This window comes from Megalobrama amblycephala, linkage group LG3, assembly GCF_018812025.1.
Source record: "Megalobrama amblycephala isolate DHTTF-2021 linkage group LG3, ASM1881202v1, whole genome shotgun sequence".
Taxonomy (NCBI): Eukaryota; Metazoa; Chordata; class Actinopteri; order Cypriniformes; family Xenocyprididae; genus Megalobrama; species Megalobrama amblycephala.
The window spans coordinates 11,614,222-11,633,304 of NC_063046.1; the positions used below are offsets into that span (position 1 = coordinate 11,614,222).

General features: G+C 37.3%; 1 protein-coding gene across 2 annotated transcripts in view; it reads left to right on the forward strand.

Moving 5' to 3' along the window:
- si:dkey-172j4.3 (diacylglycerol kinase delta) overlaps nucleotides 1–19,083 on the forward strand; it is an 85,712-nt gene that overhangs the window by 1,049 nt on the left and 65,580 nt on the right. For both annotated transcript variants that reach the window (XM_048183840.1, XM_048183841.1), the window contains exon 2: nucleotides 1,358–1,593. In XM_048183840.1, coding sequence (XP_048039797.1) covers nucleotides 1,417–1,593 — 177 coding nt within the window. In that variant the 5' untranslated portion in view covers nucleotides 1,358–1,416. The remainder of the gene's footprint in view (nucleotides 1–1,357; nucleotides 1,594–19,083) is intronic.

Genomic DNA, 19,083 nt, shown 5'->3' on the forward strand with positions numbered 1-19,083 from the left:
GCGATTTTGTGAGGATTAAAGTAAAAACGAAACAAAAAGTGTAATGGTTTAACTCTGGAAATTAAAAAAAAAAAATCATTATATGACTTATTTAAAAAAAAAAAAAATAAGGGTAACACTTTATTTTACAGTGTCATTGTTACAAATTTTACCTGTAGTTACTATAGTAATAACAGTAAATTATGCATAGTTACATGCAACTAACCCTAAACCAAACTCTAATCTTACCCCTATATAGTAAGTACATGTATTTACTTAAAGGATTAGTTAACTTTTAAATAAACTTTTCCTGAAAATTTACTCACCCCCATGTCATCCAAGATGTTCATATCTTTCTTTTGTCAGTTGAAAAGAAATTAAGGTTTTTGAGGAAAACATTGCAGGATTTTTCTCCTTACAGTGGACTTCAATGGTCTCCAAACGGTTGAAGGTCAAAATTAGTTTCATTGCAGCTTCAAAGCGTTCTACGCGATCCCAGACGAAGAATAAGGGTCTTCTCTAGCGAAACGATCAGTCATTTTCGGAAAAAAAAAAAACACAACCGTTTATGCTTTATAAACACAAAATATCGCCTTGAACATACTTCTTCAAAAAGCTTACGCTGAATGTCCTACGCCTTCCCTATTCAACTTACGGAACGAACGCGGTGCCAGTTTCGTTTTTTTCCATAAATTGAATAGGGAATGCGTAGGACATTCAGCGCAAGCTTTTTGAAGAATGCAGAAACGGGAAGTACGTTCAAGGCGATATTTTGTGTTTATAAAGCATATACAGTTGTATTTTTTTTTTTCCGAAAAAGACTGATTGTTTTGCTACCCTTATTCCTCGTCTGGTATCGTTTAAAGCCCTTTGAAGCTGCACTGAAACTGTCATTTGGACCTTCAACCTGTTGGTAGCCACTGAAATCCACTATAAGGAGAATAATCCTGGAATGTTTTCATCAAAAACCTTAATTTCTTTTCTACTGAAGAAAGAAAGACATGAACATCTTGGATGACATGGGGGTGAGTAAATTATCAGGAAAAGTTTATTTAAAAGTGGACTAATCCTTTAATATTCCTCAGTACTTTAATGTATAATTACACTGTAACAAAGACACCTTAAAATAAAGTGTTTTTTCAATGACCCATAATGCTATTGTGCATTAGACAAAATAATCCCCTGTTGCTGTTAGCTGTCCTTTGGTCTGTGCACTGGTTTCGTTTGTTAGCCTCAAAGCAATCAAAATAGAGGAACTAAATTTGCTATGAATGCTGACGTTCCTAGAGCTCGATGGGTCTGTAAAATGAAAGCAGAAGAAGTCTCTTTTGGAATCAATACCGTTAGTTGCCGTTGAGCAATGCCTTCTCCATTTCAGAGCTGACTTGGCACAAAGGAGGAGACGAGTGCAGAGAAAACACTGTCCCCTGCACAGTCATGGCCTCGAAGTTCAATCCAAATGTCCTTTATGTCCGGGAGCCCCGGGAGTCCCTGACCTCTCCGGACCCTCAAGCCGAGGCGGGTGACGAATCATCGGACAGTGACGGGGAGCCTGAGGAGACCTCGCACAAACTCATCCGAAAAGTGTCTACATCTGGTCAGATTCGAGCCAAGGTAGGATTTAGGGATGTGTGAGAGAGAGAAAAAGATAATTTGCACATGTCAAGGATAGATTTTGTTTACTTTTTTTAACCACCCAATATATTTATTTATTTTTAAGTAGAGGAGATTTTCTGAGAGAAAAGTAAGTGGCTGGTCACACTTGCTGAAGTCACCCCCAAAGATGAAGGGCTCAATAGCCCCATGTGCGCACACACACACACACACACACACACACACACACACACACCCCCACACACACATTGAATGGTTGTAGCTGGAGTGCATATTGATCCAGAAGACAGTCGCTGATGGCTCAGAATCAGTCAATACTTGGCATGCTATGATGACTAGTACAGTGTATGTACAATATCAATGTCAGTTTGGACTAATGTTTATTTCTGAAAGGGAAAAAGGATATGAGGCCGTCATTAGCAAGCTCATACATATACAGGCTTATACAAGCTACATACATATATGTACATACTGTATATACATATAAAGGCTTATGCAAGCTATGACAGAAGTGGATGCGCATGTTCTTTATTAATCAAAAGCCTAAATGCTGTTGATTAATTGAGCTCATTTTAAAATAGCTTCTTCCTTGCAGAATGATTTTGACAGTTTGGTGTGGAGCTCAGTCTGTTCATTAACACACTGAGGGTTAGCCTTGACCCCTCACACATTCTTGTTTATTGTGTCAACATTGTGTTGCATTGTGATATTTTGCAACCGTTTTTCCTACCGGTGTGACTAAATTTTTTTTAGAGGTCACACTGGTGCAACCATCATGTTGCCCAACTGAGAGCTGGCATTTCTGTTGCGTATGAGAAACATCAGACGGCAAACAAAACGAAAGTGGAATGAAACCGCGCTACTCATTTGAGCTGCACAGCATGGTTTATCAGCTCGGACCAATTTGCCACAGAATTAATAACACTAGCGAGATCTAGTGAGGAGCATTTAGATTCGGCACAGATTTCTCTGTTATAAATCATATCAGTTCAAACAGCTCTGATGCGGAAACCAGAAGAAACATTGTGCCATGAATGAACAAGTTATACTGTAGGTTTTCCAGTCCACAAATCAAGAACATCCATCGTGGATTTAATTCAGTAACACTAACTGTAACCATGGCATTGTGGCGGAAATAGTAATTCATTTCAGGGTTCGTACAACCTTTTAAAAAAATAATTCAAAGAGTTTCAACTGCTTTGCACAACCTTTTTCAGCACTTCAAAGCTCTAAATGTGAATAACTGTTGCAGTCGATCTAAGGTGCCCCTAAATTTTCTGCTTGTGCTTGCTCTTAAAATTTTCAGTAAGGGGCTACAGTGCTCCTAGTAAAAAAAGTTAGTCTGGAGCCCTCTCTCTCTCTCTCTATATATATCATTATAACTCCACGTAACTCCAGGCAAAAAGGTGTAGCAGAATTTAGTGTCTCACCTGTGCTTCCCACTCCCAAGAATTCAGTATTTGTGTGTCAGACTCAGGCGACCTTTCTCCTTTGACCCATGTGAGATCGTGAGTGTAAAATGGGACTGCAACAGTGAGGCCACCTGTTTTGTAGCATAACAGTTAAGTGTCATTGAAACAGAACAATGTAATGTTATAGATCGCACATTCGTCTGCTTAGCAGTAACTTAGTAACCAGCTATATACTGTATTTCTCTGACACTGTTTGGCCATGGCCCATTGAACAACTTTTTTTACATTTAACACTCTGTATTGCTGCTCACAGAGTGCAAAGGTTTATTGCAGTGCCACCATAACAAATCATTACAACTTTGTCTGTTAATTGCTAGAAGCTTACTTTAATACAGATCTCAGATCAGAACATTATCTCTGTGCTAGAAAGCTTCACCTTCTGTTCCTTTCTGTTAAATAGCTGAAAACTGACCTCAGATCAGTTTAACCATCTGATCTGCTTAGAGTAAGCAGATCTCAAATAAGCAATGGCTTTGTGTATGTGAACAGTTAGATCACAGCTGTAATAAGATGAACCTGATCCCAGATCAGTGCATGTCAGTCATGTTTATCTTGACTGTGCGGTTGATGAAATTAGCAGAATATTAGTCAGTATCTGCAAGCCAATGAAGCTGAACTAATTGAATCGGGCAATTACACAGATGCCAATCAAGTTAACATTTTCATTTTGTCAATGAATGTCTAACGCTTTACTAATACTTTTATGTTGAAATTCTTTGATAAGGAAGATCTATTTAATGTTTTAAAAGAAGTATCTTATGCTCACCAAGGCTGCATTTATTTTATCAAAAATACAGTGTTGTGAAATATTACAATTTAAAATAACTGTTTTCTATTTTAATGTATTTTAAAATATAGTTTATTCCTGTAAAGCGGAATTTTCAGCATCATTACTCCAGTCTTCATTGTCACATGATCCTTCAGAAATCATTCTAATATGATGATTTGCTGCATTTCTGATTATTATCAATGTTAAAAACAGTTGAGCTGTTTAATATTTTTGTGGAAACCATGATCTTTTTTTAGGTTTCTTTGAAGAATAGAAAGTTTGAAAGAACAGCATTTATTTGAAAATTGTAACATTGTAAAACTCTTCACTGTCACTTTTGATCAGTTTAATGTATCCTTGCTGAATAAAAGTATTAAAGGTGCCGTAGAACGTTTTTTTAAAACGTTTTTAAAATGTAATATACGTCTAAGGTGTCCCCTGAATGTGTCTTTCAGCTCAAAATACCCCATAGATTTTTTTTTATACATTTTTTTAACTGCCTATTTTGGGGCATCATTAACTATGCACCGATTCAGGCTGCGCGGCCCCTTTAAATCTCTCGCTCCCTGCCCTCCCGAGCTCTCGACGATAAGTGCAGTTATACAGTGCATAAACAAAGTTCACACAACTAATATAACCCTCAAATGGATCTTTACAAGATGTTCGTCATTCATGCTGCATGCATGCATCAGATCATGTGAGTATAGTATTTATTTGGATGTTTACATTTGATTCTGAATGAGTTTGATAGTGCTCTATGGCTAACGGGCTAATGCTGCACTGTTGGAGAGATTTATAAAGAATGAAGTTGTGTTTATGAATTATACAGACTGCAAGTGTTTAAAAATGAAAATAGCGACGGCTCTTGTATCCGCGAATACAGTAATAAACGATGGCAACTTTAACCACATTTAACAGTACATTAGCAACATGCTAACGAAACATTTAGAAAGACAATTTACATATATCACTAAAAATATCATGTAATCATGGATCATGTCAGTTATTATTGCTCCGTCTGCCATTTTTCGCTATTGTCGCTGCATGCTTACCTAGTCTGATGATTCAGCTGTGCACAGATCCAGACGTTAATACTGGCTGCCCTTGTGTAATGCCTTGAACATGGGCTGGCATATGCAAATATTGGGGGCGTGCATATTAATGATCCCGACTGTTACGTAACAGTCGGTGTTATGTTGAGATTCGCCTGTTTTCCGGAGGTCTTTTAAACAAATGAGATTTATATAAGAAGGAGGAAGCAATGGAGTTTGAAACTCAACGTATGTCTTTTCCCTGAACTCTTGTTATTCAACTATGCCAAGGTAAATTCAATTTTTAATTCTAGGGCACCTTTAATTTCTAAAAATCTTACTGACCCCAAACTTTTGAATGGAATTTAATACTTAATGTTTGATAATTTCACAAATAGCTCAGTTTATCTTGTTTAAATCTCAGAGAAGATGTCCTTTGAGAAAAATTTATGAAAATGTTGTCTTTTTATTCTTTTCACATACACACACTTTGACAGGAAATAAGGGTGTGTTTACATAGAGCTTTAGGTAAATTTGGCTGACAGCTGCTGTTTCACTGTTTTTTACATTATAGACCTGAGGATTTGTACACAGCATGTAATGATCTAATTGACTGAATCATTGTATATAACAAACTATAGCCTTTCCCTTGTGTAGCCAGAGTGTAGCCTGATTTGCGGCATGAACTTTGATCCACAATGAAGCTTTTTTGACCAAGAAGACAGGAAGAGACCATCTGATCTTTCTTTTTTGCATGACATTTAGGGGCATGTTTATCTTTAATAGATCAGCCACAACAATTAATGATGTGCTCATTGTGACAGCACTAATCAAAAAACCTATGTGGACTTGCACCCAGAGGTTGCGTAAAGCCAGCCAATCAGACCGGAAATGGCGATTTCAAACGGCGCTTGCTAATTTTGTGTGCAATATGCATCAGACAGTCAATGAATGGATTGCTGATGGTTTGTTGGAGGGTCATCAGACGTTGAGACTAATGATAGGCTAATGCTGCTTAGCAGAATTTGAAATTCAGTACAGTACGTGCCTGATGAAAAGTAATTGTCTGTTTGTGTGTGTGCTTAGATTGTCAGCAAACACTGCATGCTTCTTCCCCTTGCTCATTAGTGATTTCCCCTTCATTAGCATACTTGTTAAACCCTGCTAAGCGTGACATGTCATTTCAGCCTGACTGAGTTCATTTATTACCTGTTGTTGGCTTGCACACACTGACATTTATATGTGTAGAATCGAAGTTAACGTGTTGTACGTTTTGTACATATCTTAGACCATATGACCCCATACGAGTGTTTTGATGACCTCCTTATTTTAATTAATTTATTGGATATAATTTATAAATAAATATGTATTTTAAGATACTATTGTACATTTGACACCCTGGATGCTAAAATTGTATAGACTAATGTGTAGGCTAAAATTAATACTTTTATTATTGATTATTGTTATAAAGCTGCACTTGGGCTTCATCAATGCTTGCTATCAGTGGAATCCTTACAAAAGGGAACCAAAATAAAAAAGACATATTAGGATTTTCACGGACACACTGTGGGAGCCGATGCTTAAAACGGGTGGTGGAGGAGGTTTAGACGTTCCAGGCTTATAATAATATAATAATGAAAATGAACAAACAAGCGAAGATGACACATCAGTATATTCATGCAAAAGACAGCATATCTTAGTTCTGTGAAACACAGCAAAACCAACGTTATTCTCATTTAGAGAAGAAATAAAACATCCGTTTTCAGGCCTTACTGCTCCGTAAGGTCTCTCCAGTGCTGAAAAGCTTCTCCGATATTAAAGGGTTAGTTCACTCAACAATGAAATTTCTGTCATTAAGTACTCACCCTCATGTCATCCCAATCCCATAAGATCTTTGTTCATCTTCAGAACACAAATTAAGATATTTTTTTATGATATCCGAGGGTTTGCGAACCACACATAGGCAACAATGTCATTGCACATTTTGAGGTCCAGAAAAGTAGTAAAGACATGCTTAAAATAGTCCATGTGACTACAGTGGTTCAACCGTAATGTTCTCTGCCCTGTCATTCTCCTACATTGTTGACGTAGTGAATGCAGTGCAGCGTTTTCCATGTTTACATCCAAACGCCAGCTCTGTTTTGCCTGAGGGTGTACATGTGAGAACCACGATGCATGCGAGTCGGCCAATAATGAGTCGCCGTTCTGACATAGAACACCGAAGCGCTGCACTGCGTTCACCATGTCAGCATCGTAGGAGAATATCAGGGAAGAGAAGAAATTGTTGAATAAAGTCGTTATTTTTGTTTTGTTTTTGCATATTTGTATTCTCGTCACTTCATAACATTAAGGTTGAACCGCTGTAGTCACATGGACTATTTTAACAATGTCTTTACTACCTTTCTGGACCTCAAAAGGTTCAATGACATTGCTGCCAATATGTGGTTCAGAAACCCTCGGATTTCATCATATATCTTAATTTGTGTTCTGAAGATGAATGGAGGTCTTACGGTTTGAACATTCCTCATGTACTTAATGACAGAAATTTAATTTCTGGGTGAACTAACCCTTTAACGCAGATAATATACGATCTCTTGTCTGATTGTAACCCCTCTTTTTAAAGGTATATTCCCCTGGCCTTTTGTATTTTCTCTGCCATCTCTCTCTTTCTGTAGTCGTTCTGCTAATGTCTGTCTTGTGCACTGAGCTCTCTCTCCTCCTGCATCATGACAGTATACGCCTCTTACTGCTGATTGACTACAAGTGTGTTTTGGTGCTTGGTCCAGCAGCGTTTTTCAAAAATCGTTTACTGCACCTTTAATGATTAAAGGACTAGTCAATAGAGGAGACCTGAGAAATAAGTGTTTTCAGGGCTCAACAAACAATGTTTTGCTCAATTGTGCTGATGTAAATATTTTGCCATGTTACATTACTCACCTGGGTGACATAGATGATGATTTGTTTAAGGCAGTTAAAAAATTGTTAATCCTTATAGTTGAACTCTGGTGTGAAGAGAGAAAAAACTATATGAGATGTAGAAAGAGAAGAAAGTATGTTGAGAACTTGTATATATGTGTTTGTGAATTAGGAAAAAAGAAGGGAGGAACAGTAATGTGTGTAGGTTTATCCTGTAACAGGTTTCCTCTGAGGGTCTCATTTATCAGTGCACAGTATCAATACTCTTTCTGTGTTAGATAGCCCTATTCTCCTTCTTCCTCTCCAAGGGGTAAAGAATTACATAAGAATCTGTCTCTCTCGCTCTCTCTCTCTGCCCTTTTTGTTAGTGCCCTCATTAATTTGGTGTGCAGAAACTGGAGGCAGGCAAGGAGGAAAAGAATGTGTGTTGTTGTGTTTTGTGTGTGTTAGCTGAGAGACACATTCAGTCCATTTGCTGAGAGGCAGAATGACACAAGACAAATTCAGAAAGGGCAAAATTCCATGACAACTAATTAGCCGTTTCTCCTCAAGGTAGTGGACCGAATGAGGATGTGACCCCACCAGACTGGTGTTCAGTTATATTGTTTTCTAAAGAAAGAGGTCTGATACAAAGGCGACACTTCATATTAACTGTTTGAAAAGCTGTAAATGTGAGATAGACTGTCTCAAGGAGGAGCAGGAAATAAAGTACAAGACATCATTTAAGTGACTAAATGATGTAGCAAATTTAGTCAAGGACCAGGCAAAGCAACATTTTGAAAAACTACATTCTAAAAAAAAATATATATAGAAAGCATGGTTAAGGGTGGAAAAGGAGAAGTGAAGATTGCTGTCACTGTGAATGTGGGTGTGACACTGAGGGGTAAATATAGCTTGGTTTTTTTCGGTTGATGTTGTTTATGGCGATGTTATTATTTGCTATTGGGACCACCAAAAATGTAACATAAAAAGTGTGTTTTATTCTTTTTTTATATTTAATTAGTCTTTTTTCTTCCAAGGGGCATTTTACAGTATGGCCGATATTGAATATTTAATTTAGTTTTTTTACTCTCGCCTAATGCTCACTTAAAATTAATATTTAGAAACACTAAGAATTTTTTAATGCAAAAACTTTAAGATTTTAAATTGACTCCATTTTCATGCTAGACGTTATTATACAATTTCACTTGTAGATTTTAAAACTACTGATTTTAATGTTAACTGTTTTATTTTTACTTTTAAAAGAACAGAATTTTAATATCAGTCATTTATGGGTTATCAGCTAGAATTTTAATATTGGTGAATTCCTATAGTCACAAGCAGGTACTTCACCGCTGTGCCACAGCTCTTACTGTAATTCAGTATGTTCTTACTGTTTTTAGTCGGTTTGCATTTAGGAACTTCTTCCAAGAAGACTGTAGCAATACGGGGATTTTTTTCTAGGTGTCTTAAGAAGCCTATAAATTCAGATCATGTGTATGATGAGAGTTCTGTGAATGTTTCATGTGCTCCTGGGTGTTTTTGTTTGAATAGTCATGTAGATGTATTCAGTAACTGTATTCAGTTGGAGGAGGAGGTCAAGTTTCATGTTGTATGTGTAAAACCCCTATAGAATTACTTGAGGAAAAGAGTAGATTCATATGTCTAGGAATGACCCTGTGTTTTTCCCTTTGTTGCGTTTCCAAGAGATTGAACTTATGTGGTGACTGACAATACCCCACAGTGAGTTTAGTCTCAACCCACCACTAATGGCTATTTAATGGTTTGAGTAACAAGACATTTCATAGTTAATTTTGGGACCTGTGAGACCTGTGTCTCATACTAGTACTGTAGCAATTGACTGTTTTCTAGTATCACCTGCTAAACTGTCAAATATGTCCAAGACTGAAAGAATACAGCTGTCACTGAATTCTGCTATCTAACCATCTTTACTCCATTTATCTTGTCTAAACTGGCTTTTTAGCTTTAGGATATATAGACAGGATGTCATAATCACATTAGAACTATAACTGAACCTTGTTTTTTTAATTAACATCACATTAGGTTTGACAGATAATTGTCTTAATAAGTAAAAAGTAATTAGAAACAAAGGCAGGCTGTATGTCTGTCTCTAATCTCTTTCACCAGGGGACTTTAAACCCCCTTTGTATTGATGTTCTATCCTAGTGGATTTTATGGGTCCATGTAGAGTAGGGCTGCACAATATATTGTTTTATAATCGATATTGCGATGTGTCACATCACAGGATGTGCGATGTCTAGTATAGGGATCATTCATCTGTAGAGACCAGACACCACGGTTAAAAATGCACCTGATTCTTGGATTAATTGCAAAGTTTGACCATCACACAATGAAAGTTTATCATTTGCGTGCGTTTTAGGTTCTGTCTGTTTAAACATTCAAGCGATTTCAAATCATTTCAGAGCTAAATTCTGAAAATGTGGCTTTTTTCTGTGCACACACACAGAGAGCCGCGCAGATCCATGTGAACATCGAATGCCGTTCTTCTCCGTGTCTATTTGTGCCTAAATGGACACATACATGCAAAAAAAAAAAAAAAAAACGTAAAACATTGAGTATCCTCGTAAACAAAGTTGCTTATGGCTAAGGTGATATAAACGATTGAGAAAGTCAAACGGATGTGTAACGGTATTTTGGATCCACACATTTGGTCTTAAAGTAACAACAGCCTAATATTATGTTATAATATGTTAATCAAACAACAAAAGACAAAGAGAAAAATAACTTTTCTAGTTTTAATACAGATTCATTTTAATTTATGTACAGTGAAGACTACAGTGTTATTTTACATTTGATTATTCAATTTCTGTACCTGAATACTGTTAGACTTACCTGAAAAATATAAAGCATTGTTTGTTCTTTCGTATCTTTGTTCTATTATATTTATCTATGCTTGTAATTTGTTCATTATTTTCTATGCTTATTCACATACAAAATCACATACAAAATCACCCCAATGATTCTAGAATGATTAATTCTTTCCAAATAGAGCAATTTAAGTCATCTGGTGAATTTTTTTTTCATATTGCAATATATATCGCAGAAAAACAAAAACACTGATTTAGTCACCCTCATGTTGTTGAAACCTGTATGCTGTTATTTGCTGCTCCTCACACTCAGAAGAGTTGGAATAGTACAAGTAATATATATTACTTTTATGGTGTGCTTTTTTTTTTAGGCCACTGGTCACTATGAACTGGCAAGCTGTGTAACAATTCTTTAAAAATGTGTTCAGCAGAAATAATAACAGCATGTGGATTTGGAATGACATGAGGACAAGTAAATAATGAATTTAACTGATTGAACAAATTTTCATTTTTAGATGAACTGAACCATAACTTTAAAGCCAATGATTCTTTTCTAGTGAGGATTTATCATTTGTTTCCCTTTTTGCATTCACATTGTATCTGTCTCATTTATCTCTCTTTTTTATTATCTCCCTTCTGTCTTTCTTCCTCTACTCATCCCTTGCTTTCTTTCTCCCTTTCTTTCTTTCTGGGTTAAACTTGAAAACCTAATTAGAAGAGCATCGTCCATCATTGCCTTGACAGTCCATTAAGGCAATGGAGCGAAGAAAGGGAGAAGACAGGAGAGAGAGATAGGGAGACAGCGTAAGAGAGAGAGAGAGAGAGAAAGGGGCCGACAGAGGCCTGAAGGATCTCTGGTTTGTCCTGATGGTGCCGAAGGGACAGAAAGACTGCAGAGCTTTTAAATAACAGGAATAGCTGTCAGATCGTGTCTGTGTGTGTGAGAGTGGACGAGATAGAGTAGATGGCAATGTTTGTGTATGTGTGTTTGGAAACATACAGTGAGTACAGAAAGTATTCAGACCCCCTTAAATGTTTCACTCTTTGTTATATTGCAGCCATTTGCTAAAATCATTTAAGTTAATTTTTCCCTCATTAATGTACACACAGCATCCCATATTGACAGAAAAACACAGAATTGTTGACATTTTTGCAGATTTATTAAAAAAAGACAAACTGAAATATCACATGGTCCTAAGTATTCAGACCCTTTGCTCAGTATTTAGTAGAAGCACCCTTTTGATCTAATACAGCCATGAGTCTTTTTGGGAAAGATGCAACAAGTTTTTCATACTTGGATTTGGGGATCCTCTGCCATTCCTCCTTGCAGATTCAGTTCTGTCAGGTTGGATGGTAAACGTTGGTGGACAGCCATTTTTAGGTCTCTCCAGAGATGCTCAATTGGGTTTAAGTCAGGGCTCTGGCTGGGCCATTCAAGAACAGTCAAGGAGTTGTTGTGAAGCCACTCCTTCGTTATTTTAGCTGTGTGCTTAGGGTCATTGTCTTGTTGGAAGGTAAACCTTCGGCCCAGTCTGAGGTCCTGAGCACTCTGGAGAAGGTTTTCGTCCAGGATATCCCTGTACTTGGCTGCATTCATCTTTCCCTCGATTGCAACTAGTCATCCTGTCCCTGCAGCTGAAAAACACCCCCACAGCATGATGCTGCCACCACCATGCTTCACTGTTGGGACTGTATTGGACAGGTGATGAGCAGTGCCTGGTTTTCTCCACACATACCGCTTAGAATTAAGGCCAAAAAGTTCTATCTTGGTTTCATCAGACCAGAGAATCTTATTTCTCACCATCTTGGCAAACTCCATGCAGGCTTTCATGTGTCTTGCACTGAGGAGAGGCTTCCGTCGGGCCACTCTGCCATAAAGCCCCGACTGGTGGAGGGCTGCAGTGATGGTTGACTTTCTACAACTTTCTTCCATCTCCTGACTGCATATCTGGAGCTCAGCCACAGTGATCTTTGGGTTCTTCTTTACCTCTCTCACCAAGGCTCTTCTCCCCCGATAGCTCAGTTTGGCCGGACGGCCAGCTCTAGGAAGGGTTCTGGTCGTCCCAAACGTCTTCCATTTAAGGATTATGGAGGCCACTGTAGGAACCTTTAGTGCAGCAGAATTTTTTTTGTAACCTTGGCCAGATCTGTGCCTTGCCACAATTCTGTCTCTGAGCTCTTCATGCAGTTTCTTTGACCTCATGATTCTCATTTGCTCTGACATGCACTGTGAGCTGTAAGGTCTTATATAGACAGGTGTGTGGCTTTCCTAATCAAGTTCAGTCAGTATAATCAAACACAGCTGGACTCAAATGAAGGTGTAGAACCATCTCAAGGATGATCAGAAGAAATGGACAGCACCTGAGTTAAATATATGGGTGTCACAGCAAAGGGTCTGAATACTTAGGACCATGTGATATTTCAGTTTTTCTTTTTTAATAAATCTGCAAAAATGTCAACAATTCTGTGTTTTTCTGTCAATATGGGGTGCTGTGTGTACATTAATGAGGAAAAAAATGAACTTAAATGATTTTAGCAAATGGCTGCAATATAACAAAGTGAAAAATTTAAGGGGGTCTGAATACTTTCCGTACCCACTGTATGAGCTATTTAAAGGTGTTCTATGTAAAGCTTTATAGCTAAAGAAATGAATAGCACCATGAATAAGGAATCACATGGAATTCAATTATTTGGGTTCTAGTTCTGATTCATCTTAATGAATTTGGTTCCTTAACAGTTCCATTAAAGATTCTTTTACTTCTAAATGCGTTTTTAGAGGCGAAATGTTGTCCCATAATTGGCCACATCTAAATGTAATTTGTTTTATTCTTTTATTCTCATTCTTTTCAGTAATCTGACTACACCGGTCGTGCTGTGTGTTATAGGTTCAACAAAAAACAACCGGCTCATATGAGTAATTAGTTTGTTCGTAAATCATTATTTACTGGTCACATTATCTGTGTCTTGGCCGCATGTGTCATTGATGCTCCTCAGTTTAGAAAAGTAAGCATTACATTCTAGAAAGAAATTACAGTAATTTACGCCTCACTAGGAGTAACTTTTTTCAGTTTTATACTTTTTTGAAACCGCATACTTATCCACAATGGCATATACGGTCAACAAATGTGATTTCCTGAGGCTATTGTAAGTTTCTGATTCACTTAGAAAAAAGGTTATTAAAAGTTATTTGTTCATGAATTGGTTGGACTACACTGGTTGTGCTGTATGTGTTTGATTCTCATAAGAGTCATTCTTTTTGGAAAATCTGACTACATTGGTCATGCTTGGATATGTAATTGTTTCACTAAGAACAACTGGCTCATATGAATCATTCATGGTTTGTGAATCGCTAATTGGTTAGTCTACTCTGGTCAATTATAAAAGTCATTAAGGAATGAGACTTCACTTGTAATGTAAGGTTTTGATTCACGAAAAACAGAAATTTCTTTCTTTCTTTCTTTCTTTCTTTCTTTCTTTCTTTCTTTTCTTTTCTTTTCTTTTCTTTGAGGATCACAGATGGGTTCCCCAGTATGAGTAATGCACTTGCAGGAAGGCTGATACCAGGTCAGATATGACTGTAGCCCAACCCAATAGGGTAAACACAGAGACACACATGTAGATCTTCCATTCATGTTGTTTTCACACATCATAAGTGATCTACACACAAACTAGCAATCCTTTATCCTATTGTTAAACAGCCGCCATAATGAGCTCTCTCATTCTCACATTATGAGGCCACGTGTATGAGAAAGACAGGTGGCAGAGAGAGCAGAGGACAAGTGAATGAGTGAAACAGAGGTTCACAGATGCAGCAGGTAGCTTTTAGTGCTGTTCCAGTCATCACAACCACCCAGGGAAACCCAGCACATGCTTCTACTGAGCATCTATTTTACACCCTAACTAACTGCAACAAAGAGTCAAGTGATAAATCAAATCTCTCCAATCTACTTTTGTATTTTGTCAGATGTTTGCTTTCTATTTCTGTCATGTCATTCTGGATAACCTCGCCCAGAGTGAAATTTAATTGGTTCAAACACATAACATATTTGATGTTTTAAATAAAGCTTTGATTCATACAACCTAGCTCGCAAGTACCAAATTGTGCTTAAATGGTCAAACACACACAAATGTATGTACAAAATGACCGTCTTGACGAGTATGCACATAAATACAGTCGGTTTTGCCTTAAGTGAACAGTTGAGAAAGTTGTGTAACAGTATTGGATCTGTGGAGCTCTTAAAGTGACAGCAGCCTAATAATCTGGCTGCTGTCTCTGATTTCTTTTTCTTTGTCTTTGTCTTTTGTTGTTTGATTAACATTAATGACACTCACTGCTCTTGAAAGACTAACTTTTGTAACCTCTATTGTACGGATTAATCTGTATTTAATTTATTCAGGGAAGATTATCCAATATTATTTTACATTTGATTTCTTATTAAACTTTTTTAGTATTTATTACCTGGATATTAGACATACCTGGAAAAAAAAAACAACAACAAAAAACTTTAAAGCATAGTTTATTTTATTTGTATATTTATTCTATTTTATTTATTTGTGCTACTGCTTTGTTTATTTGTATATATATATATATATATATATATATAGTTGTTTATTTGTTCTTATTTTATTACTGACTGTTACTTTTCTTTTTTGTGAATTCAATTCAGAGTTTGAAATCAGGCTTGTACTGTATGTAAGCTACCCTGCAACAATTGCCCCACTGTAAAAACACTTACAAATGCACTGCATGATCAAACATTTAAATGAGATAATTATATAAAATGTCTAAAAAATGCCCACAAGAGTCATTTTCAAAAATGAAATTCAGGCCTTGAATGAATGTCTGTAAAAATCCTGATTGGAGCATCCCTATAAATAATTCTACATGAAAAAAAAGAAGGCTTCAAATAGATCGGTATCGGTGACCGTAATGGCAGATACTGCTTCCTGTGATCGACGATCTGTGATCTGCTCCAAAAATCCTGATTGGAGCACCTTTAAAGGAACACTCCACTTTTTATAAAATAGGCTCATTTTCCAACTCCCCTAGAGTTAAACAGTTGAGTTTTACCATTTTAGAATCCATTCAGCCGATCTCCGGGTCTGGCGATACTACTTTTAGCATAGCTTAGCATAGTTCATTGAATCTGATTAGACCGTTAGCATCTCGCTCAAAAATGACCAAAGAGTTTCGATATTTTCCCTATTTAAAACTTGACTCTTCTGTAGTTACATCGTGTACTAAGACCGACGGAAAATGAAAAGTTGCGATTTTCTAGGCCGATATGGCTAGGAACTATACTCTCATTCCAGCGTCATAATCAAGGATCTTTGCTGCTGTACCATGAGTGCAGCAGGCGCATGTAACTACACGATGTAACTACAGAAGAGTCAAGTTTTAAATAGGAAAAATATTGAAACTCTTTGGTCATTTTTTTGAGCGAGATGCTATTGGTCTCATCAGATTCAATGAACTATGCTAAGCTATGCTAAAAGTGGTACCGCCAGACCCAGAGATCAGCTGAATGGATTTAAAAGCGGTAAAACTCAACTGTGTAACTCTAGGGGAGTTGGAAAATGAGCCTATTTTCAAAAAAAAAGTGGAGTGTTCCTTTAATACAACCTTTATTTTTTGTGTTCAGAAAAATTAAATTCTGGACATTTTGCAGGTTTAAGACACAAGCCTCCATCGTATGAGTGAAATTAATTACCCCAGTTATAATGTTTAATGTGTGTCAGTGAAAGATGGAAGAATGAGCTACTGGGTTGTTAGTATGACTGATAAAGAAAAGAGATGGAAACTGACATATATATACACTATTATCAATCATAGTGTGTGTATGTCAGTTTCCATCTCTTTTCTTTGCTAATGAAGACAGATAGCACATCATAATATAGCATCAGTCATGACAAACACACTTAGCAGCAGCAGTACCATCTCCAGTCAGGACAAAATGGAAGCCATCAGGCCATGTTGACGCCCACTCAGTTTCTCTCATCTATTTTTTTTTTCATAGTTTAAATGAAGAAAACTGAAGCAGGAAGGAAGTCTACTTCTGTGTTTCCTCTTTTGACACTCTCTGCAATTCAGAGCATGTTTTGTGCCACTAAAAATAGCAACAGAGGGTTTTGATTCACGCTACACACTCCACAAAACAGGAAGCGTCCAGGGGGTTAATTCAGTCAGGACAGTGAAGCACAACTTAGTGTAGACAGCGTTTAATCCGATGGGTTTTTTTGTTTTGTTTTTTTGATGATGATGATGATGATGATAGATACCTTTTTTTTTTTTTTTTAGCAACACTTTGTCTTTCTTTCTTTCTTTCTTTCTTTCTTTCTTTCTTTCTTTCTTTCTTTCTTTCTTTCTTTCTTTCTTTCTTTCTCCCTTCAGATCAACTGATACAGATGGTTCCCCAGTATGAGTAATTCACTTGCAGGGAGGCTGAACCCAGGTCAGATATGACTGTAGCCCAATCAACACTTCTCAGATGTTATTAGTATGTATAGCACTGGTTCCATACAGTACAATTTAGGGTTGCACGATTTACCCCGCTACTGTAGTATTGCAAAACCTGAGCCTCAAAATACCAGCAGTGCCACAGTATATTCCAAATGGTATAACCGTGATTCATGGTAGACAGAATGAATGAAACGCAATGCAGGAATTCAAAGATTATCTCCTTTTATCAGCATCTTAAAAACACAGCCCAAAACACCTGTCTGACGAATCTGTACATAAGTTAACAATTCAAAATAGTGCATGTGAAATATAAAAACATGGCAGTGAACTGCATAAGCACCTCCTGTGATAAGTTTGATAAACTGTAGAGAGGTTTAGGATTGTTAGTTTTGCTCATGTTTATTGTTGCAGATGTAACTTTATAATAAATTCTGGGTTTTCAAAGTCTCCCTTCAATTTTCAATGAAAACTGCATTGCAATGCTGTGTGAAATTGAAGACATTAAATCATATGTTAAGAATAGATCTTTTTTATATAATAATATTCACTGTAGTAGTAGCAGTAGTAGTAGTAGTATTAGTAGTAGTAGTAATAATTCATTTTAAGAAAATAGCTGGTATGATACAACTTTAGTATGCATTAGGAGTTTCTAATGTATTCTGTCCTTTACAACACATCTGTTTATGAAAAAAAGTCATTTGACTTTTCATCTGCACTGTTAATCGGAAAAATAGTCACAAAGGGTCTAAAATGGGAATGCATGGTCTGAAGAGTCAGAACTGTAGGTTTTGTGGGCATGGGCAGTGACAGGGTGATATGGTGACAATCTACACAATTCATGCAGGCCAGAAACTGAGAGAAAGAGAGAGAGGGAGCAACAGGGAGGAATGAGTCATTCTTCTTTTGCACAGTCGCTCTGGTCCACTCGAGGAGTTTTAGAGGAGAGAGAGAGGGACAGACCTTTTCTCTAATCAAAGGCCATTGTTCTGTGCCTGGCTGTTGTCAATTCTGGAGCGGTCCAGTATAAAAGCTCTCAGAGTCGATCACATGCATCAGCACTGCACCAAAACAACACCGCAGTGTAAACAGAAGGCACACACAAACCTTGCACACACACATACACAGAAGCCATGAAAGCATAAATTTACTGATTGTGTGATCCAGGTGAGCTGGATTCAAAGAGAAGCTCTCTTGATTGGTTTAGATTAGTCTGATTTGAACACAGCAGTAATGCCAACTGGTTTAGTAATGTTAGGTCACAAACTACTACAGAAGTTACATGTTGTTAAGAGTGAGCTGTTTGGGGTGTGAGGTGGAAGATCAGCATTTCTATATCTGGGCCATTGTCATCAGTACATGAAGGAAGTGGTTTTAGGTTTCATTTGTAGAGAAGTTTCATATTGTTCTTCTCTCTCTCTCTCTCTCTCTCTCTCTCTCTCTCTCTCTCTCTCTTCCAGTAAGCATTGCTAGCAGGTCAGTCATTTTTAGGCTAGTGCAGGTCTATTTGTGGCTGTGGTCAGGTCTGCAGGAAGATGGTTTTAGTGTGCTTGTTATTTCCTGTGACGTTCATCAGAATTGAGTCCAAAAATGATCATACTGAGAAACACACAGAAAGATACAGAGGAAGATTTGGCTAGATGAGAGAAACAGACTGAAAGCGAGCAGGGTGCCGTGACACGTGACATGACGGTCAGATTTCCCAGAAAACCACTGATGGGAGGTGTGATTTCGCAGAGGGTTTACTAATTGTGTGTAAGGCAGAGAGTGAATGCTTCAAATTTAGTGCAGAGTAAATTTAAGTGCCTTACTTTAGAAGTTGTCCTACTTTTACCTGTATTCACCTTGTAGGTGAAACTGACACTCTCTTCCAGGTCATGGTTACTGCATGAGCTAGAAAGAAAGATAGAAAGAGGAAGAAAAGGGAGAGATGAGAAGGAGAGACTGACTAGCTATATAATCAAATAATAAATGTATAGAAAATGGCACTGAAGACTGAAATAAAATGGCGATAAGG